The 23,431-nt window shown below is 34.4% G+C and overlaps 1 protein-coding gene across 1 annotated transcript; it reads right to left on the bottom strand.

The window, feature by feature from the left end:
* Nucleotides 1–4,407: 4,407 nt before the first annotated feature.
* Nucleotides 4,408–5,682, bottom strand: LOC132604920 (uncharacterized). Its single transcript, XM_060318276.1, has 2 exons — nucleotides 5,310–5,682; nucleotides 4,408–4,711 (listed from the first exon to the last, which is right to left on the bottom strand). The coding sequence occupies exons 1-2, from the start codon at nucleotides 5,578–5,580 to the stop codon at nucleotides 4,674–4,676; spliced, it is 309 nt and encodes a 102-aa protein (XP_060174259.1). The 5' UTR covers nucleotides 5,581–5,682; the 3' UTR covers nucleotides 4,408–4,673.
* Nucleotides 5,683–23,431: the final 17,749 nt, after the last annotated feature.

Genomic DNA, 23,431 nt, shown 5'->3' with positions numbered 1-23,431 from the left:
GGAAAGGAATGGGATCTACGTGCTCAATTCTTCTAATTCTGTTCAATTTTTTTTTCAAGACAATACTAGCACTAATTCTAGAAAATCTATTTCCAGTTGTAATATCCCTAGTAGTTGTTTTTTCTGTTCCTGTAAGAGATAAGGATGATGTAAGACTTTGGCATCAAAGGCTAGGCCATATGCCCTTTACTGCAATGAGAAATCTTAGTTTCAATTTACCTAATACTTCTGATGATTACATTTGTGATGTTTGCCCTCTTGCAAGACAATCTAGATTGCCCTTCACACAGAGTTCCATTAAAACCAAGAAAGATTTTGAACTTATTCATATTGATACATGGGGACCCTATAAGCATCCTACCTATGATGGTTTTAGATACTTCTTAACTATTGTGGATGATTTTAGTAGGGGTACTTGGACTTACTTGTTAACAACCAAGTGTAATGCTTTTCCCATGATCAAAAATTTTCTAGCCTTGGTTGAAAGGCAGTTTAGTACCAAAGTAAAGTGTATTAGGTCAGACAATGCTCTAGAACTAGGTTTTGGTTCTATTTTATCTTCTTATTTTGCATCACAAGGGATTCAACATCAAACCTCTTGTACTGCCACCCCTCAACAAAATGGGATTGTTGAAAGGAAGCATAGGCATCTTCTTGAGACATCTAGGGCCTTACTACATCAATCTAAAGTATCTATTTCCTACTGGGGAGACTGTTTACTAACTGCTACCTTTTTAATTAATAGATTCCCTTCAAGTGTTCTTAAAGGAAAGTCACCTTATCAAATTCTGTTTGGTCAACCTCCTTCTTACACATATCTCAAGTGTTTTGGTTGCCTATGCTTTGCTTCCACTTTGGCACATAACAGGCCCAAATTTGCACCAAGGGCAGTACCATGTGTTTTCTTAGGTTATCCTCCAGGAAATAAGGGTTACAAAATAATGGATTTGCAAACCAAGAAATTGTTTATTTCCAGGGATGTACAATTTTATGAGCAAGTTTATCCTTTTGCCTCTAGTGTTCCTTCACCTCCTATATTTTCTACTCAATCACTTTTCCCTGAAGATATTTCACCCACTATTCTTCCTGCTCAACCAAATATCGAAATTGACCTGTCCATTTCTTCTCCTTCACTTTGTTGATCAGTTGACCTGTCCATTTCTACTTCTTCTTCACAGATCAGTTGATCGACATTATTGAGTTCACTCCCATTCCTGCACCAAGAAGAACACAGAGGACTCCTCAAAGGCCTGCCTACTTGGATGACTATGTATGTGATTCTGTTTATCTTACAAATCTCACTGCTGCTTGTTTCACCACTCCTATTCGACCACCAATTTTTCCTTTTTCTGCTTTATCTCTCAATAACCAGAATGTGTTAAACTCTATCTCAACAATTCAAGAACCAAACAGTTTTGCCCAAGCTATGATGCACCCTGGTTGGAGAAAGGCAATGGAATCTGAGTTCCAGGCTTTAGAACAAAATAAGACTTGGGACATCACTGTTTTGCCTAGTGGAAAGAAGGCTTTACCTTGTAAGTGGGTATACAAGGTAAAACACAAATCTGATGGTACTATAGAGAGACTCAAAGCAAGACTTGTTGTGAGGGGGGACATACAGAGGGAAGGCATAGACTTTAATGAAACTTATTCACCAGTTGTTAAAATGACAACAATTCGGTGTTTGCTTGCTGTTGCTATAAAGAAAAATTGGCCCATTTCACAGTTGGATGTCAATAATGCCTTCTTGCATGGGGATTTGCAAGAAGAAGTCTATATGAAGTTCCCACCTGGAATGGAACCTTCCAGTCCTAATTCTTTGGTATGCAAGTTGAAGAAATCTTTATATGGTCTGAGGCAAGCCTCAAGACAGTGGTATGCTAGACTTGGGGCAGCTTTAAACTTTAAAGGTTTTGTTTCTTCCCTAAATGACTACTCGCTGTTTTTTAAACATCAAGGTAAGTCTATTTCCATAGTGGCAGTCTATGTGGATGACATATTGCTTACTGGAAATGATTCACTTGAGTTATCCCATCTGAAAGAATTTTTACATAATGAATTTCAAATCAAGGATCTTGGGGAATTACATTATTTCTTGGTATTAGAAGTTATTCGGGAACCACAAGGATTGATGGTGAATCAAAGGAAATTTACCATGGATCTAATTTCAGAATTTAACTGTGATCATTTTCCTACTATCTCGTCTCCTTTAGATCCTACTCAAAGATTATCAGCTACAACAGGTGATTTACTTAAGGTTCCTCTCATATACAGACGACTCATAGGAAAGTTGAATTATTTGACACATACCACACCAGATATGTCATTTGCTGTGCAACATCTCTCCCAATTTATGCAGAATCCTCGATTACCACATTTTGATGCTGCTCTTCGCGTGGTATGATATCTTCGCACATCTCCTGGTCTTGGTCTATTCATGAATGCTTCTCCCTCTATGTCCATTCTCGCATTTTGCGATGCGGACTGGGCTACATGTCATGACACCAGACGCTCTATAAGTGGTTATTTCATCAGTGTGGGAGGATCCCCTGTTTCATGGAATTCAAACAAACAAGCATCAGTATCCCTATCTTATGCAGAGGCAGAATACAGATCTATGCGAAGACTCGTTGCAGAACTTACCTGGTTGAATCGTCTTTTGGGGGATTTGTCGGTGCCACCTCCTCTTCCCATTCCGATCCACTCCGACAGCCAAGCTGTTTTACACATAGCTCGGAATCCCGTTTTTCACGAACGTACAAAGCATGTCGATCTTGACTGCCACTTCGTACGGCAACAATTCCTTGCTGGGTTAATTTCCCTGAATTCCGTGCCCTCTTCGTCTCAGATCGCCGACATTTTCACCAAATCTCTTTCAAGTCCTTCCCATCATTCGATACTTCGCAAGTTGGGTGTGTCTCCCCTACCCTCCAACTTGAGGGGGGGTGTTGGCATTATTGAACTCAATAATGTCGATCAACTGATCTGTGAAGAAGAAGTAGAAATGGACAGGTCAACTGATCAACAAAGTGAAGGAGAAGAAATGGACAGGTCAATTTCGATATTTCCTAAATCTGTGAAACACACATATGTTGGACTATGTAAGGAAACATTTGAACCAGATGAAGAAATACTTGGGTCAAATCATCACTCAAGCCCAAGTTCCACAAACACAGATTATGTTGCTTCTGGCCCAATTATCAAGCACATCCCAATACAAACACAACTCAGCACACAGCTGTCCAACCATAATTAGCAACATGACAAATAATACTTTTGTACAGAGTTTGTTATTTTTCTAGCCAATAAGATTAGAGAAAGTGTTTTAGGAGATTCATTATTTTTCTGTACAAACAATACTTGTATAAATATAGTACATCATCAATGAAACAGTGCACAAGAAAAATTTCCCAAATTCTGTATCTTTTTCTCTATTCATTGTCCAATAAGACCACCCATCTCATTAACCACCGATGAGGGACTTTTTTCATTCTTCAACAAGATGTCGTTGGATACAGGATTCCAATATTAATTGCTAAGAGATCTGGGAGGATAACCATATTAATTTTTTTAAAAGAGTTTAATGTTTACATAACGAGGGTAATAATCTTTTTCCTTATTAATTAAGTTGCTTGGAAATTAGTTATTAAAACACTAAAACAAGAGAAAGGTCAATAATAGAGGTTAAAAAAGTACTAAAAAGTGCAATTTTGATGGGGGGTGGGGGTGGGGGTTGGGGATAGAGATAAATTTCTAATAAACTTCAAAACAGAAAATCTACAATGATAAAATAAAACCAGCAAATTTGATTAATTTGACTTGATTTATGAGTTTTGGTTTTCCCCTTCTTTTTTTTTTTTTTTTTTTTGTGGGGTAATCATTTACATGAATTTAATTCTCATCTCTGTCATTTTATATCAAAACAAAGTTAGGTTTAATTAAAAAGAAAATACCAAAACAAAGTTTATAAAAAAATAGTAATTCTAATTTTGTAGCACCAGTAGGGGCCAACACTACCTAGTATACATAAAAAAAAGTTCTTGAAATTCCTCGACCAACATCGTTTTCCAACTTGTTGAAGAACCTTCCCCTTGTATATCGACAAAAGTTTGCAGTCCATTGTTATGTTTAAGATCCAAATAAACTAATGAAAGTGTAACTTCTTCCAACTTTTTGGATTTGTTTTGCAAACCATTCACTAATCCACCAGCCAAGTTAGATCAGGGACAGAGTTACAGTAACAATTATGTGTTCCACAAAACTCATTAATTTTGATTCAAACTGTGTTTAAAAATTAAACCAAAAAAAAAATATTGCCCAAAATACCAAGAAAATTAAACAGATATAAAAATAAAAAATAAAAACAAATGCATCTAGCTACTACTGACTCGAGAGAAACAACAGTAATTAGCAAACAAACGATTTTATTGAATCCTGAAAATTACAAGCAGTGTCACAGATGAGTTCTCCCTCTTTTGTAACACTTAATGCTCCCTATTTTTTTATCGTTAATTAATATAATATAATCTTATCGACTAAAAATAAAAGAAAATTACAAGTACAGTGGTAAATAATGAATGAATAAATAAAAATAAAAATGAGAAACCACTGCTTTATTCCTCTTTTCCTATATTTTCTATACCAAGGAATGTTTTGCCTCCTTTGGTCCATCTTCAAGGATTCTTCAAAATTTTAAGGTTCTCGGGTTGAGCTGCGAAAATAAAAGATAATAAATTAAAAAATGAAAATAAGACAACTTTCTATATAATTAGGTCCATTATATGGAAATTAATCACATGTAAATTTTTATGACAAATATAATTGTCGACAGTCTGATAATAATATAATTGATTTAATTTTCACTGACGAGGTGAAGTAGCTAGTAATTGCATAATTATAATTATTTATAAGGTAGTGCCATTTATGATAAAACATTAATGTGTTACAATATGCTAAACTACATATAGTGCATGTAGAACTTTTGTGAGTTCTCAGTGTATATAATTTATATTCCGTAAAATTGTAAATCTGTAATTAACATCAGATGTTAAATTACAGTAAAATATACTATAAGAATCCTTTGTATTATCAGGTATATTACTCTGATTCAAAATAAATTAGCGTACTATCTCGTGATAAAACAACAGCAACAACATACGTGTAATACCCAAAGTGGGGTCTACGAATTATAAAGTGTACGCAGACCTTACTCCTACCTTAGAAGATAGAGAGACTGTTTCCGATAGACCCTCGGCTCAGGAAAAAACAATTTAAAGTAGTTTGAAAAAATAAAATAAAAATATATATACCTTTAAGCACCTTAGTCTTGCAATCACTGCTACACTTTTTCTCACAATGACCATGTACAAATCCTTCATTGGAGCATTCATTCTCACACTCATTCAAACAACCTAGGTATTCATTCATGACTTTATTAAATCCTTCTTCAAATCCTTTTTTAAATGATTCTCTAAATTCTTCTGTATTACTTTCTTCATCATATTTAGAGGCATGCACATATGATGAAAACACAACAATGCAAACGAGAAACAATGCAAAAAGCTTCTTTGATGCCTCCATTTTTAATCTTTTTTGTTGAACTTTTTTTTATCTGTGTTTTTTTTTTTTTTAAATGTTATTGTTTATTTGTGTTTCTTTTTTGGGGATGATTTTTTGGTTAAAGTACCTCAAATTAAAGTGGTGTTATCCAACTTTGTAGGAAATTTCTAGTTGTGCCTGTGTTTTATTTTTTTGGTTGGTAATGAAGACTTAGTTTGCTAAAAATTAGGAAGTGTTACAAAATATGATATGGCTAGGATACGTCGTACGGCACTAGACTTAGTTTCCTTGCCTATAAATATGCCTTAAAGTTGAACTTCCCACTTGCATGTATTAATAATCTGCAATCATTAATAATACTGGAACGAAGGTTGTTATTGTCAATAAGCATGAAAAAAATTTGTGCTAAAACGGTCTAAAGATACTCTTAACGTGATGCGATATTGTCTGCTTTAGGTTTAGCCCGCACGGTTTTCTCCAAAAGGCCTCTGATCATTAAATTATCCAACACTGTATAAGTAGTTTCTTTTTTTCTTTTCAGCTACCAATGTGGTACTTTGTTCGCACATCCGATAAATAATTTATTTGCAATCTGTTTTTACTCGAATGGCTAGAAGATTGATTGCCAAATGTAGCCCTATTTTTTAAGCTAAAATTTTGAATATATTGATATAATGGATCAAACTTCCCTTACACTATCTCATTTTTTTATTAGTTTCATACTTAAACTGTGTCTTATTTACGATACCCCTCTTACTATAATTTTTAAGTGTTAAAACACTATGTTCATTATATGCTCATGTTTTCTTGTTAATTTGCAAATCTTCTATATATATAAAATAGAAGAGGTATAAGCAATCTGGTTAAGTCAAGTAGCAAGCTAATAGCAAGTTACTTGGCAATTTAGAGACAAAGCTAATGAGAATTAGGACAAAATTAATAAGAATTGTAATATAAGTTTTGAATTGATAATTGAAATATAAATATTCAAATTTTAATGAGAAGATATGCTTCCGTAAGTTTGAATTTTGAAGAAGTGATCTAAACCTAATGGGAATTGATAATATCTAAACAAACTTAAGATAAACAAATGAATCTGAATTTATTTAAACTTCACAATTTAAATAGTGGATAAACACTCTAAACCAAACAATTTCAATGGAAATATAATCTGCAAGAGTCCTACGCCTGCATATAACTAGATAATTATCTTCAATTGCACAGATTGATATATATAACTATATTTGAATCTATCCTAAAAGAGTCCTACTGTTGAAACCATGCTCTTCAATTTCTTATATAAACTGATCTTCTAAGCCTCCCCGTAACATAGTTCAATTTCAATATCGAAAAACAAATACGCTGTCCATTACATACATCAAACACATGTCTCTCAAAATTGACTTTATTAGTTATATATAGAGTACTAAGATGATGTGGACTTTAAAGGTTCACGTAGTCCTATTCTGGAAGACTACTGATATTGAAAATGCCGACAACGTATTGTCGCTAGAAATATTGTTGTAGAATGAGAGGGTATGTTTATGTTTATGGTTTGGCTATTCTGTTACATTTTTTACTTCATAGTTGTATGATCTCATTCATTTGTATCCATAAATTTAAACTCACTAAATGTTGACAAATAATTATGTGTTTCCAGGGGGGTCGTATTCAGGCGTCTTTGGGAAAATCTGATATGAACAGGTTGCAAGTAAGTCTGGCAATGGGTCCAGTTTTACCGGTTCAAATCAGTAACCGGACCGGTTAAATCGGAACCGGTGAAACCGGTTTACTGTCACAGTCAATCGTTTAAAACTTACCGGTCCAGGTTTGTATTTTAGGGATAGGTTAAATCGGTGAAAAACGATTTTTTTTTTAAAAGTAGCCGTTACCATTGTGGGTTGGACCGTTGGCAACGGCTCCAAAACTCCCCTTCTGCCCCCCCCCCCCCCCCCCCCTTCCCCACTCTTCTCTTTCTCTCAATTATAGTTACCTTGCAACAATTAGCCATTTTAAATTTCTCTCAATTAAATATTATAAAGTGTTATTCTAGTTTCAATTATTAATTTTGCAATTATAAAAAAAAAAAAATTGCTAGTGGAATTGGTGATTTTGCAACAATCCAAAGTAGCTCCAAAGCTTTAGTGGATTTGCAATTCTAGCCGCCTTCACTTTGTTGGAAATTAGTCCGGTAATTTGGTACCTTCGTTCCAACTCTATCTTTACTTTCCGCTATTTAATTTACGCAATTTAATTCTAGAAATTTAATTTGTTGCAATTTATTTTCTTGTGATTTAAATTAACTCTATTTAATAATGGCGAAGAGATGTAGACGTGGTGCAGGTAGTGGTGATATTGTTAGGGGTGGATTTAATGAGGAAACATTTGTGAACGAAACACCTAATTTAGGTATTGATGTTGGTGAAAATAATCCACTTTTACATCATGAGGCAATGCTACAACATTATACCGACACTTTAATGAAATTGATGATGATGATGATGAAACACAAGCCCCCAAAATCCCATAGGAGATACAGGTCCTGCACGATCACATACACAAGACAAACCGCCAAGAACTCGTAAGTCAACCGCTAAAATCTGGAAATTTATTACTAATAATAAGGAAAGACAAATAGCTACTTGTAGTTTATGTAAACAAGAATTTGCTTTTAGGCAACAAACTAGTAAGGATAGTCGAACGGGTACACTAACGGGTCATATGAAAGCTAAACATGAGGATGTTTGGGGAGAGCAAATGGGTTCAAATGTGGGGGTATTCAAATGATGATAGACCCACGAATCGGTAAAAAAATTTGCTATTACAAGAAAAAAAGTGCGTGTAAAAATAGCTAAAATGGTTGCTTTTGCTGCTCTACCATTTTCCTTTCTTTCAGGTATGGGGTTTGTTACTTTTATTCAACATTGTTATAATCCGTTATTTGAGGGTATTCCTAGAAGTACTTGTAGAACGGATGTTATAGATTTGTATAAAAATATATATTTTATTTGCGTCATGTATTTAATTCTTTAAATTATAGTGCTTCTCTTACCGCCGATTTGGGTCTTAGTCTTAACAAGATAGATTTTTTTTGCTATTACATGTCATTGGGTTGATGATAATTGCGTGATGCAAAAAAGAATTAAAGCTTTTCTATATGATGATGGGAAAGGTCGTCACGATAGAAAAAATTTAGCGGATTCAATGTCTACTATAATGAGATTTTGAACATTTATAGAAAAATATGTATAGCTTTAAATAGTGCTTCTAATAATACAAAGTCAATTGGTCTTTTAAAAAGGAAATTTGAAGGAAATAAAAATACTCAAAGGATTATTATAAGCACAAGCGTAAGACTCAACAATGGCTATATAAAAGAAATTTATCAAACTAGAGAGAGAAGGTAGGAGGCTTTATTTAATAACTCAAAACTCTTGAATCTCACTACAATTAAAATATGTGACATAGCATCCCTATTTATAATACTACAAACCAAAATAGACTATGACTAGAAAAACTTATTCCAATATGGATTTGATAAATAAATCCTAACTAGATGTGAATTAAATAAATTGAAACCTAATTGAGTATGAATTAAATAAAAACCAAATATCAATCCTAAACCACTTTGGATTAGTGGTCTTGGTTTAATTCCAACAGAATTAAACCCTCCACTAAAAAATATTTTTCATGTGAGATGTAGTTGTCACATTTTAAACTTAATTGTTAAAGATGGTCTTGAGTGTTTTGAACATTCTATTCAAAAAGTAAGAAATATGGTTGCATTTTTTTATTTTATTTTTTTAATGCTAATAGGGAAAAACTTAGAGATTTTAAGAATTCTTGTGTAGAAAATGGCCTTAGACCTAGGAAAATTCAAGTAAAAGTTGACACAAGGTGGAACTACACTTACATTATGTTACAATAAGCATATGATTATAGGATTCCCGTACAACAAGTTTACAACCATTTTAATACGAATAGTGATGATTGGTTAAATATTACCGATTGGAAAAGATGTTAAGGAATGTGTTGAACTTTTATAAAGAATTTATAATGCAACTCTTGCTTTTCCTAGACAATTCTATCCCATGGTAACCGGAAGTTTAGCCTACGTAGCGGAAATAGCTAGAGTTTTACAAGAGTATAAAAATAAATCCGGTTATCAAGCGGCTATTTTTAATATGACAACAAAATTTAAGAAGTATTTTTTCCAATCCCAACTTTATTTATATTTGGGTTATCTTTTACAAGTTGAAGAGGAAGTTGAACCATCTTTAACTTACCCCGAGCTCGTGATTGATGCCAAGTTTAGAAAAGTTTTAGTCATTATTCTAATTTGTAAGAAAATGCTACACTTGTTGTTCCACGTCCTACTACTTCTCAAAGTATCAAAAAAGGGCTTGTGGGGTTTGTTGCATTTAAAAGTTTTACATTCACATCCAACTCCTTCTTATAATGCAAACTTTGATGAATATCACCTTTATTTGATGCAGCAAAATGTGGATATCAAGGAACTAGATGATTTGGATGTCTTAGCATAGTGGAAGAGATACAAGGCAAGTCATGGTTGACACTCAATTTCGCCTCTCCTTTTCAATTTATTTCCTTGGGCTTCTAAAATTATTAACGAACTAAATATTTCGTTTTCATTACTATTTTTTATTTTATTTTATTTTCTATTACTATTAATATCGTTACTTTCATTTTCACTACTTTACTATTAACATTACTAGCATTACTTTATCACAATTTTTAAAATGGTTTGTCATCATTTCATTTTCGGATTTTGCTCGTTAAATTAATTATACTTTATTAAATCCTTTATTTTCTACATATTAATCACTAATCATAGTCATTATATATGTACAAGTTAATCACTTAGAGTTTGTAGAAGTTGATCACTAAGAAGCCCAAAAAGAATTAAATTGAAGGAGAAAAGGGCATGAAAATTTCAGCCAATTCGAGCCCACACTTTAAATTCACCAACTTAACCCAGTCCGCATATTTTAATTCGGCCTGCCCAACTCTTGACCAGCCCAATACACACTACCCGTTACCCACTCACCTGACCCGATCCACTCAACAAAAGAATGAAACCAGTAGGGTTCCATCCGTTCTCTCCCACAACGCCGCATCTCCCCCGTCGCTTCTCTCTCTCATCTCTTTCCTTTCTCCGCAAAATCCAAACCTTGCTCAGCCATGGCAAAACTTTGCCATGCTATTTTCACACAAACTTCTCTCTCTCTATCTCTTATGTTTGACAGGCGAGTCAGTACAAGAGGACGAATTATTTTACTTCGATCTGAACAATCCACAGACAACTTTATTCAAAATTCAAAAGGCTATTCACTCAAAGTCCCACCCAAAATCGAGTGACAAAACCCTAGGGATTCTACTATAAATATTCATTTCATTATCCATTGGAGGGGAGCTTTTTTTTTTTCAGCCGCCTAAATCCTCCTTTGAAATATATACATTTTTCAATCACTATATCTCGGGATATTTTTGAAATATTGAGTGGTTACTCTTTCAATCCATCTGTTACTTTGAGATTGAGGGTAGATTGGAGACCCGACGCCCCATTCACTGCACCTGAAAAAGTTCGCTAAGTTTGGATGAAATAAAACCGATGAAGATTGGGATTGATTTCTCCATTCGAATAACTCTTTCTTCCCTCGGAAAATGACCAGTCCGAAGCAATATAGAAAGGGGAGAAAAGGAAAGGCTTTTGCGTTTTTCTTTTAGCATATCTGATATTTGCTTACTTTAATTATATTCATAGGTGATTGTCTTATCTACTTTAGAATAATTCATCTAGTGGGGTTAACTGGGGCGTTAGCTTATATAATAATGGAAACCTTTCTTTTAGTTCATCCCGCGAAACGTTTTAAAGTATACCTATAAAAGGGAAAACGAATGTTTGTTGATATAATAACGGAGCGTTTTAATTCAATTTTTTACGAAGTACTTATATATATATATTTTTGGAAGAAAACATGCATTTTTTTCCTTCACTGTATTTTTTAGAGCAAACCCGTTATTCCAATATCATCAATGTATTACTATAACGTATTTCTCACTCCCTGATCAAATCTATCAAGTTTCTTTAAGTAGTTATTTATGTATAACTCCTTAAATTCATACAAGATGTTATGATAATACTTTGTTTGGAAGCAAACATCGCTAAGATATATGGTTTATAAAAAATGATTTCAGTCCTTATAAAAGTAATTGTTTTCTTGTTAAAATTCAATTGCAAATATTTCTGCCTATATATCTTTTTGTAAAATAGTATTTTCTTAAATTATTTATAAAATTTTATTTTAAAGGGCATTATTATATTTTCATTTATAACCTTAGAAACACTTACAAGCAATTTTCTTAAATATTTAAAATATCATCTACATTTTTTAGCCTTAATTAACTAACACAATTTCGGTCGGTTAATCATTGTTAATGGATCTTAGAGGATGCCTAACACCTTCCCTCTAGATTAGTTGAACCCTTACCTAGAATCTTAAGTTTCGTAGACATTAAAACAGAGTTAACATTAGACAATTTCTTTAATCAAATTTAGGTGCCCTAATTCACCATAATAATTAGGTGGCGACTCCTTAACTTTAATTAACCCCGGAATTACCGGGATGTTATAAACTATTTTGACCCCGGTTAAAATAGGATATAATAGCTTGGCGACTTCGCTGCGGATTCGCTCAGGTTCTAACCATAACGGACTTAGTTTTAATTAGGCTTTGTGTGCTTGTTTTAATTACTTCATTTGTTGTTAACTGTTTGTACATGTTATTGATTGTTTGTTTGATATAAACTGTTTAAGTGTTACTGTTTTGATATAAATTGTCATTCCGTTTCACTTTCCTCCACTCTTGAAAAATTCACACAAATCCACTCACTTAAAGCGGTTTCGCGGTACGTGGCTATGCACTACTAAAATCAACCCCTAGTTGGATCGATCTTGTGAATTTAGTCGATCGGCGGTGCAGTCGACAGCCACGGACTTTCCACTCCCAAGTTGTCCACTTGGGAGAACCTTGTGTCATAAGAAACCAACTCTTAGTCATCCTAGGGTAGAGCTAAAGCAACACCCTTTATTAGGAGCATACATTTCATAACCTAGGAGGTTTAATATCCTTGGTGTATTAAACCCATTAGAATACTTTACCCAAACGTCCGAGTGAGTTCACGACCCCAAGTGACACTAATCATACTTTATGTGCGTGTTTGAAGGATAATTGTGCCTATATATTGACTATTTGCCCTAATTAATTAAACTTTAGGAGGGAGGGAATGACTAATGTTTCTATGACAAGTATGGATTTGCATTGGAGTACAACAATTGACGAAGATCAAGGACATCACAAACTGGAGCTAGAAGTTAGACATAGGAAATTGTATCGACTGTACTTAGATTAGGAAACACTTTATGTTGTATTCATTTGATATGTAATAAATATTACATTACTTTTATACTTTATTTTGGGAAATAGAATTTGTTTAATTAAAAAAAGCAATGGGATGACGTATTATGACACACTTTACCCTTCGAACAAATGTTAGGCCTACTTCTGGCACAAAGAGGTCACATTCATATTAGGACGCGTTATTGTTTTATATACTCGTTTACATTTGTTTGACTTTATTTGATGAAGTATTTGCTACATAACGTACTCGACTCTACGTGATTATGACTTTACCTAGATATGTTAATGAGACTGACATCATTTGCATTTTAAGTTCCCTTTTTCTTGTTATTTTCCCAAAAGAGTTGATTCATGTTGACACTCGAGCTGGCCGACCACCCTTACCTCACAAGGTCAAAGACGTCATCATTACCTCGATGTATCTGGGTTGTTCAAGGAAAGGAAATTATTATGTCTGATCCAGCCGCAACTATTTCAACTGGTTTGGAAAACATCGTGATCTCTAGTGATCCCCCCGAGACTTCCGAACATAGAACTACTATTCAACATGATGAACATATCGCCCGCTTGACTCAATAGATTGAGGATCTATGTGGAGAACTGACTCGGGTTAGGGACTTTACCAATTCGTCCGTCACACTCCAAAGTCCACCTCTTGAACCTAGAAATGTCGCACCAAATCCACCTCTTTTTCCATCACTTGAATCTCCAGTGCCTGAACACTTTACTCCACAAAATAATGCACCCACCAACAACAACTTTCCTCTAATCACCCTCGCAAATCCACCAAATCCACCATACGTCTATACTCCTCCGCAAAGTCAACCACCCACCTACACTACCTATGTTACTCCTAATCATCCACCCGTCAACCGACCAAATCAATAACTAGTTCATACTCCTTACATTCATTTGCCTCACCAATACTAATCCGCCACCTGCAACTACTCCTCTAAACCTACCAAACCAACTACCTACAAATACCACCTATAACATACCACCTCCAGTCCAAAACACTCCCACCGTTCAAACATATCCAACCCAGCATATACAAGGGGCACATTTTGTCACTCCTAATGCACAATATGTTCCTCCAGTATATGCAGCAGAAACTCAAGCCTTTACCAACCTAGTAACGGTCAGGTTCCAGCCCGAGGTGGATCAATACGAGGAAATGGAAAAATAAGCAAAATCAAGGGCGGATGATATGTTGTTAAAAGAGATCCACAGTCTCAAAGAGGCAATGATAAACCTCCAAGTTGCTAGAGGAAGCAAAAGTGTGGAATATGAAGATTAGTGCGTTCAGCCTGACGTTGATTTTCCCGTAGGATACAAGCCGCCAAAATTTGACACATTTAATGGGATAGGCGACCCACCCCATACACACCTAAGGGCTTATTGTGACAAACTGGTTGGAGTAGGTAGAGACCAGAACATAAGGATGAAGTTGTTCATAAGAAGCTTATCTGGTGAGGCTCTTACTTGGTATACACTATAAGATGTCCGTAAATGGCGTGGTTAGAGTGATATGGCACAAGACTTCATGGATCGGTTCAGTTTCAACACTGATATCACACCAGATAGAGTCTATATGACTAAGTTAACTAAGAAGTCAACTGAGTCGTTCCGCAAGTATGCTCTACGTTAGAGGTCAGAAGCAGCCAGGGTTCAACCCCCCATGAGTGATGGAGAAATGAATGCTACCTTCATTGAATGCTAGGCTAGCATATTTTATGAGAAAATGATAGGTATGATGGGACAAAAATTCACAGAAGTTGTCCGAATGGGAGAAGCCTTAGAAGAAGGAATCAAATCGGGAAAAAATCAGGATCTTACTACTTTGCAAGCAGTAAACAAAGCTATTCAATATGGTTCTATCAGTGGGACCAAAAAGAAGAAAGAAGACGTCGCTGCAGTCATGAATGTCCAAGGACATAAGCCAAGCCAAGCCGTTACATACTTTAACCATCCACAACAACCTTTCTACCCTTACCAATACGCTGAACCCTACCAAGCTCCGCTATCTCCTTACCCTGTCTACAACGCCCAAGCAAACTACTACCAACCCCGAGCACCTCCATATCAAAAAAGACGAATGGAGCGCCAACAACATCAAGCTTCGAGTAAACACGAATTAACTTCCATCTCCCAAACTAAGAATTTTTCTTTGAGTGCAGGAATTTAAAGGTCGCGTGACCAACAGTCAAATTTATCAATCATGGCCGAAAAGCATCATTTGGCTCATTATGGCCTTGACTTAAAAGCCAAACGGCTTTATTTCCAACTTTATCTTTAATTTCATTTCTTATAACTTTATGACTTTATTAGAAAATACACTTGTTTTGTAGGTTGACGAGGTTGAAGGCGAATTAAATCCGGATTACGCGTCATTTGGCCTGTCACAATACCTTCAACATCATCAGCCAAACTGCTACTCTATCACTTTACTCCTTACTCTACCAATTACTTTATCATTTACTTTACCAACTTTAACGACTTTACCCTGAACTTTACAGGAATTATCATTCAGTCTCCGAAGACAACCGGAGGCATCATTTGGCTACACAGCCTCTTCTGCATTAGTCGAACGGCTACACTATCACTTTACTTTATCAATTATCGTTTAATTTACCAACTTTAACGACTTTATCCTTAACTTTACAGGAATTGTTATTAAGTCTCCGAAAACAACGGGGGCATCATTTGGCTATACAACCTCATATGCATAAGCCAAATGACTACATTTTTATCATTTACTTTACCTACTTTAACCACTTTACCTCGAACTTTACGGGAATTTTCATCAAGTCTCCGACGACAATCGGAGACATCATTCACTTTACTTTAACGACTTTACCCCAGACTTTACGGGAATTTTCATTAAGTCTCCGAAGACAACCGGAGACATCATTCACTTTACTTTAACGACTTTACCCCGAACTTTATAGGAATCTTCATCAAATCTCTGAAGACAATCGGACACATCATTTACTTTACCTACTTTAACGGCTTTATCCCGAACTTTATGGGAATTTTCATCAAGTCTCCGAAGACAACCGGAGACATCATTTACTTTACCTACTTTAACGACTTTACCCCGGACTTTATGGGAATCTTTATCAAGTCTCCGAAGACAACCGGAGATCTATACAGCCTCATTTTCATAAGCTAGATAGTTATACTCTTATTTCACTTTCTACTCCATCAATTACCTTATCATCCACTTTAATAACTTTACCTTAATTTCACAGATATCATATGGCTATACAGTCTCATTTTCATAAGCCAAACGGCTGCACACTTACTTTACTCCCTACTTTATCAATTACTTTATTATTTACTTTGCCTACTCTAATGACTTTACTTTAAATTTCACAGACATCGTTTGGCTGTGCGGCCTCATCGGAATATCATCTACCATCAAGTCCCTGAAATCAACCGGAGATATTATTTTACTATACGGCCTCATCCGCATAAAACATCACGCATTTAGTCAAGTCCCTGAAGACAACAAGAGACAATATTTGGACACACGACCTCATTATAAGCCACACGGCTTCATCCTCATTCTCACACTCATATTTACTATCATTTTAAACTCCTTATAAGTTTTACACTTTCAACTTTACCCCATACTTTATTAATGATTTTGACATGAATTTCAATTTTGACAGAAAGTATAATCAGAGACACAGTGCAACGTGGAACTTTATCTTACGCAGTGAACTGGGGCAAATATGCTGAAGAGGAATATCAAACTCACAAGCAAAGGTTACGGATCTACTCTCAAATGCAACTCCGCCTACGTCCACAAGCATGTGATACGTAGGTTATCCAAATTTGCTCTTTCATATCCACCGCTAAAACTCTACTTAATCAACTCTTTTCACAATCTTATACCCTCTTCTATATCCCAGTCTCACCATAATTCAACACTAGGGCAAAAAATGTAGCGTAGGTATCGACCCACTTCTTTCGAACTACATGGAACCCGAGATATATAGTCAACTCGAGACTGGGTTCGGCCATAATTCTTTCCATCCCATAATATGTTTCACCAGTTCTCCTAACCCATATTTTCCCAAGTTCTTCCAAGTTCATATCTTTTGGTCAGAACAAAATTGGCTACTACGTCAACTTCTTCGCCTGAAAACTCTTACATCGTCTCCGGTTAAAGAGGGGCATCTGTTGACACCCAATTTCGTCCCTCCTTTAAATTTATTTCCTTGAGCTTCTAAAATTATTAACAAACTAAATACTTCATTTTCACTACTATTTTTTATATTATTTTATTTTCTATTACTATTAATATCGTTACTTTCATTTTCACTACCTTACTATCAACATTACTAGCATTACTTTATCACAAAATTCAAAATGGTTCGTCATCATTTCATTTTCGAATTTTTGCTTGTTAAATTAATTATACTTTATTAAATCCTTTATTTTCTACATATTAATCACTAATCATCGTCATTATATATGTACAAGTTAATCACTTTGAGTTTGTAGAAGTTGATCACTAAGAATCCCAAAAAGAATTAAACTGAAGGAGAAAAGGGCATGAAAATTTCAGCCAAATCGAGCCCACACTTTAAATTCACCAACTTAACCCAATCCGCATATTTTAATTCCGCCAGCCCAACTCATGACCAGCCCAATACACACTACCCGTTACCCACTCACCCGACCCGATCCACTCAACAAAAGAATGAAACCAGTAGGGTTTCATCCGTTCTCTCCCACAACACTGTATCTCCCCCTTGGATTCTCTCTCTCATCTCTTTTCTTTCTCAGCAAAATCCAAACCTTGCTCAGCCATGGCAGAACCTTGCCATGCTATTTTCGCACAAACTTCCCTTTCTCTCTCTCTTATCTTTGACAGGCGAGTCAGTACAAGAGGATGAATTATTTTCCTTCGATCTGAAGAATCCACAAACAACTTTATTCAAAATTCAAAAGGCTATTCACTCAAAGTCCCGCCCAAAATCGAGTGACAAAACCGTAGAGATTCTACTATAAATATTCGTTTCATTATCCATTGGAGGGGAGATTTTTTTTTTCAGCCGCCTAAACCCCCCTTTGACATATATACATTTTTCAATCACTATATCTCGGGATATTTTTGAAATATTGAGTGGTTACTCTTTCAATCCGGCTGTTACTTTGAGATTGAGGGTAGATTGGAGACCCGACGCCCCGTTCACTGCACCTGACAAAGTTCGCTAAGTTTGATTGAAATAAATCCGATGACGATTGGGATTGATTTCTCCATTCGATCTCCCCTCGGAAAATGACCAGTTCGAAGCAATATAGAAAGGGGAGAAAAGGAAAGGCTTTTGCGTTTTTCTTTTAGCATATCTGATATTTTCTTACTTTAATTATATTCATAGGTGATTGTTTTAGCTACTTTAGAATAATTGATCTAGTGGGGTTAATTGGGGCATTATCTTATATAATAATGGAAACCTTTCTTTTAGTTCATCCCGCGAAACGTTTTAAAGTATACCTATAAAGGGGAAAACGGATGTTAGTTGATATAATAACGGAGCGTTTTAATTCAATTTTTTATGAAGTAATTATATATATTTTTGGAAGAAAACATGCATCTTTTTCCTTCACTGTATGTTTTAGAGCAAACCCGTTATTCCAATATCATCAATGTATTACTATAACGTATTTCTCACTCCCTGATCAAATCTATCAAGTTTCTTTAAAGTAGTTATTTATGTATAACTCCTTAAATTCATACAAGATGTTATGAAAATACTTTGTTTGGAAGCAAACGTCGCTAAGATATATGGTTTATAAAAAATAATTTCAGTCCTTATAAAAGTAGTTGTTTTCTTGTTAAAATTCAAAAAGTGCATTACGTTATTTGCAAAGATATCTGCCTATAGATCTTTTTGTAAAATAGCCTTTCCTTAAATTATTTATAAACCTTTATTTTAAAGGGCATTATTATATTTCCATTTATAACCTTAGCAACACTTACAAGTTATTTTCTTAAATATTTAAAATATCATCTACATTTTTTTAGCCTTAATTAACTAACACAAGTTCGGTCGGTTAAACATTGTTAATGAATCTTAGAGGATGCCTAACACCGTCCCTCTAGATTAGTTGAACCCTTACCTAGAATCTTAAGTTTCGTAGACATCAAAACAGAGTAAACATTAGACGATTTCTTTAATTCACCATAATAATTAGGTGGCGACTCCTTAAATTTAATTAACCCACGAATTACCGGGATGTTGTAAACTATTTTGACCCCGGTTAAAATAGGGTATAACAGTTATCCGATACTTTCAACAATGGCTTGAGATATCCTTACGGTTCAAATATCAACTGTGGCTTCAAAGAGTGCATTTAGCCAAGGAAGATAACAAATTGGAGACCATAGACACTCATTATCCGTATTTATCTTGCAAGTACTAGTGTCTCCTGTGCACAAATCGGTTCAATCCGAATTTCCGAACCGATTCGAATCAATTCAGATAATTTAATTTGAATAATACAATTCGATTTCGATTTACAAATGCAATTGTAAAATATTACGGTTTAACGGTTCGAATACAATTTGCTTCAATTATCAACCGAACTGATCCGAACAAACCGAATTTGTATGCCACTAGTGACTAATATGACTAATTTGGTATTTGTAATGTGGTGTTGGTGGATTTGTATGCTTGCACAAGGTTTTAAGCTCTTGTTTTGCCATTTATATGCTATTATGCTTGCAAGTTGATGATTTTTTCTTGGTTAATGTCTTGGTTATAAGGCTGCAAATTTAGGATCTCATTATTTTTTGTTATGTTTACCTAAAACTAAAATGAAATAGTTGCTTGTTTAAATTTCAAATAAACCGAACAAATCGATTGTGTAACGAAGCGAAACAATAAAAAACGAATCAAATTGAACCTAGAATGGATCGAGTTTGGTTGAGAATTTTAGAAAGCCAAAATTCGAAATTTCAACTCGATGATTGCCAAAACCGAACCGACTCGATTCGGGCACAAGAGGAAGAGATTGGATTAGATCGGAGCGACGCAACCAAAACTCAGAAGTGGTGAAAGGCGAAGAGGAAGAGATTGAAGAATTGATAGCAAGTGGATTGGACCAAATGGAAGACTTTGAAGATATCTCCATGATCGAATATGATATGGCGGATATTAGCCAAGTAGTTGACACTTTTTTATTTTATTATTTTACTATTTCTTTGCAACTCATGTATTATTTGCAAGTTAAAAAAACCACAACTTGCAAATAAATGTTATCCCTGAATGAATAAAATATATGGCTCATTGAGCTTTCTCCTATTTACTTGTGCTCATATTTTTACTTATATTAAGTTAGGAATATACCTAAAATATACTAATAATATACTTATAATATACATCTACTTAAATTAAAAACTAGAAAGTTATATACTTGAAAAATAACTAAAATATACTAAGAATATACTTATAATATAAATATACTTAATTTATAAACTTAGAAAAAAACTTAATACATATAACTTAAACATATATAAGTATATATAGTATACATAGAACTTAAACATATATATGTGTATATATATATATATATAAATCTACTAAGAATATACTTATAATATAAATATACTTAATTTATAAACTTAGAAAAAAACTTAATACATATAACTTAAACATATATAAGTATATATAGTATACATAGAACTTAAACACACACACATATATATATATATATAACAAAAATAAAAGGGTTTTCTAATGTTTTGGACCGGTTCCGGTTTCCATGCTTGGAACCGGTAAACAAGAACTGGTTAAACCGGAATCGGTGGCTGGTTTCGGTTTTTAGACATGAAACTAGCCAATTTTATAACCGGTTACTGGTCCGGTTTCGATTGAACCAGTTAACAGGTTTAGTTCCAAATAGAGATAAAGGAACTAGGACTATATTATGTGAAGAATTTCGTTGTTGGCTTGAATAAATTAAAATATAAGACCAACAATCACAAACTTAAGCTAATGTTTACTCATAGAACGAGTGTGGAGGAAATGGTTGATCCACATTTCGGTATGGAAGTCTTCAATTTTCGATCATTGGGCACTTGATAAATCAAGTGAAAGTTGAGGAGACTAAACTATTCGGTAATTATTCTTCTTGCATTTTGATTAATTTGAACGTTTCACCAACTTTATCACAGACTGATTTTTTCGTTGAGATAGATGTCATGGGAGAGATTGTTAGTTACAAACCTATACAAGAACACAAGTAAGGTGATAAGTCCAGTGCTTTTATGAATGTTGAACTCCAGGATCACGAGTAAGTTCGCGATCATGAATTCGATTAGTGATATATTTCATGTTGTCCTGGTTTCATATGATTAATTTACACATTTTTTTTCATGTAGGAATAACAATATTTCAGCTACTTTTTGGGGGGAATTTGTGGAGCAAATCGTTCTACACTTGGACAGATGTATCGAAAAGCCTGTCATCGTGGTTATGCAGCTAATACAAGCTTATAAATTTCAAGGTTTTCAACTAATTCTGATGTACATTGGGAGTTCTACTTTATGTATATTTAACATATGATTAAATATATAGATATACCTATACGTAATTCTTGGCATGCCTCAAAACTCTGGATTAATCCAGATTTGCCTCAAGTTGCAGAATTTATTTCCATGTTTATCATACTATAAATTCCATTTATAAGTTTTAAAATATTTATGGAATATTTTTTTATTATATTAGGCTTTCTTACAAATTTTGATATATGTAGATTGGAAAATGTGTGGGGAGAAATCCGAGAGGATTTCTCAAATATCCTCTCAACGTAGTTATTCTGCTGCGGAAGAGTTGGCTTCTGGAACGGCTCAAGTTAAAACAATCATAAACTTGGTTGAGTGTCTTCAAGTGAGTACACTGTTTTACTATTTTCATGATTAAATAGTAGCATGTCGTATAAAATTTCTTTTAACTGTGTTTTTTAATATAGGAAGGGAGCTTCTGGATTGTTACCACTATAGTGTATATAGAACTTAAGAATGGTTGGTTGATAGCTCATAAAATGCGCTAAGAATGTTTATAAAGTGGACAGTAAATTTAACTGCCCAAAGTATAAAAGCAACAAAAATTCTGTGTTGACCTGGTTCGAAAGCAATCTATGTTCGATAAATGAGATCATTAAAACATAGAATAAATAATTTTAATAAAACCAGCCTTTCAAGTATAGACTACAAGTTAGAATGATGGATAATAGGGGCTCTGTTTCTTTGTTAATTTGGGATCGCGATGCGACAAACTCATCAGAAAGACTGCTAATGAATTAAGAGCGGGATTACTTGAGGTATGTTATTCTCTTAAGTTTTTTTTTCTTTTTTTTTTTGGTTATTTACGACTTCTGATATACTTTGATTTTACAAGTCTGGCATTGCTGATGCATTTTCATATCCATCAGAAATGAATAATATTCTGGATAGAAGGGTCATATTTAAAGTGGTTGTGAAGAGCGACAACATAAATAACCACGATGAAGTTTGTGGTGTTATTAAATTCAGTGAAGATGAGGATCTCATTAAGCAGTATGGTTCTTTAAGCAAAGATGCATTCTCTGTATGTTGTTTTACTAGCATATCTTTTAACATATAAACTAGCATATCTCATAACATATAAATTTGTTGGTTTATGTTAAATATTTTTATCATCAATTATGATTGTTGACGATGTCCGTTTTTCTTAGACGCTGTGTTCATGCCCACAGGTAGACAGGGAGGCGGTGCGGATTCGTAGGAGACATCCGTGGATTTACAGGAGCACTCCACTATTCCAGAGGTGCTATTTGGTTGATCTTTTTGTGTATATTTGTATATGTTATTCCTTAGAGGCTCGTAGTCACTCGATGTGGGTTATGTGGCTCCCAACGTAGGGAGTATATATGTGTATAAGTATTTGTAATATGTTTTGGTATTAAAACATTATATTATGTAATGAAACAGTAGATCTTTTCTTTAAAGTTAACATAAAATCAATGGATGATCTTTGAATGGGTTAAGGCAATGTTAGTAAGAGGGGTGCTCGGCGGTTAGCCCCGGTTACCCGTCGCGGCCCCTAGTCGGGTCGTGACAGTTATAATCCGTTATTTGAACGTATTCCTAGAAGCACTTGTAGAGCGGATGCTATAGATTCATATAAAAATATAAATTTTATTTGCATCATGTATTTAATTTTATAGTGCTTCTCTTACCGCTGATTTGGGTCTTAGTCTTAACAAGTTAGATTTTTTTTTTGCTATTACATTTCATTAGGTTCATGATAATTGCGTGATGTAAAAAATAATTAAAGCTTTTTTATATGATGATGGGAAAGATCGTCACGATAGAAAAATTTTATCGAATTCAATGTCTACTATTATGAAATTTTTGAACATTTATAGAAAAA

The sequence above is a fragment of the Lycium barbarum genome, chromosome 8 (assembly GCF_019175385.1).
Source record: "Lycium barbarum isolate Lr01 chromosome 8, ASM1917538v2, whole genome shotgun sequence".
NCBI classification, from domain to species: Eukaryota; Viridiplantae; Streptophyta; class Magnoliopsida; order Solanales; family Solanaceae; genus Lycium; species Lycium barbarum.
The sequence above is the reverse complement of the archived record's forward strand: the minus strand, read 5'-3'. Positions and strand labels throughout refer to the sequence as shown.

Coding starts and splice junctions, on each gene's coding strand:
- LOC132604920 (XM_060318276.1), bottom strand. CDS start 5,580: ATGGAGGCATCAAAGAAGCTTTTTGCATTGTTTCTCGTTTGCATTGTT. Junction 4,712..5,309: donor CAAGACTAAGGTGCTTAAAG/GTATATATATTT, acceptor TTATTTTCGCAG/CTCAACCCGAGAACCTTAAA.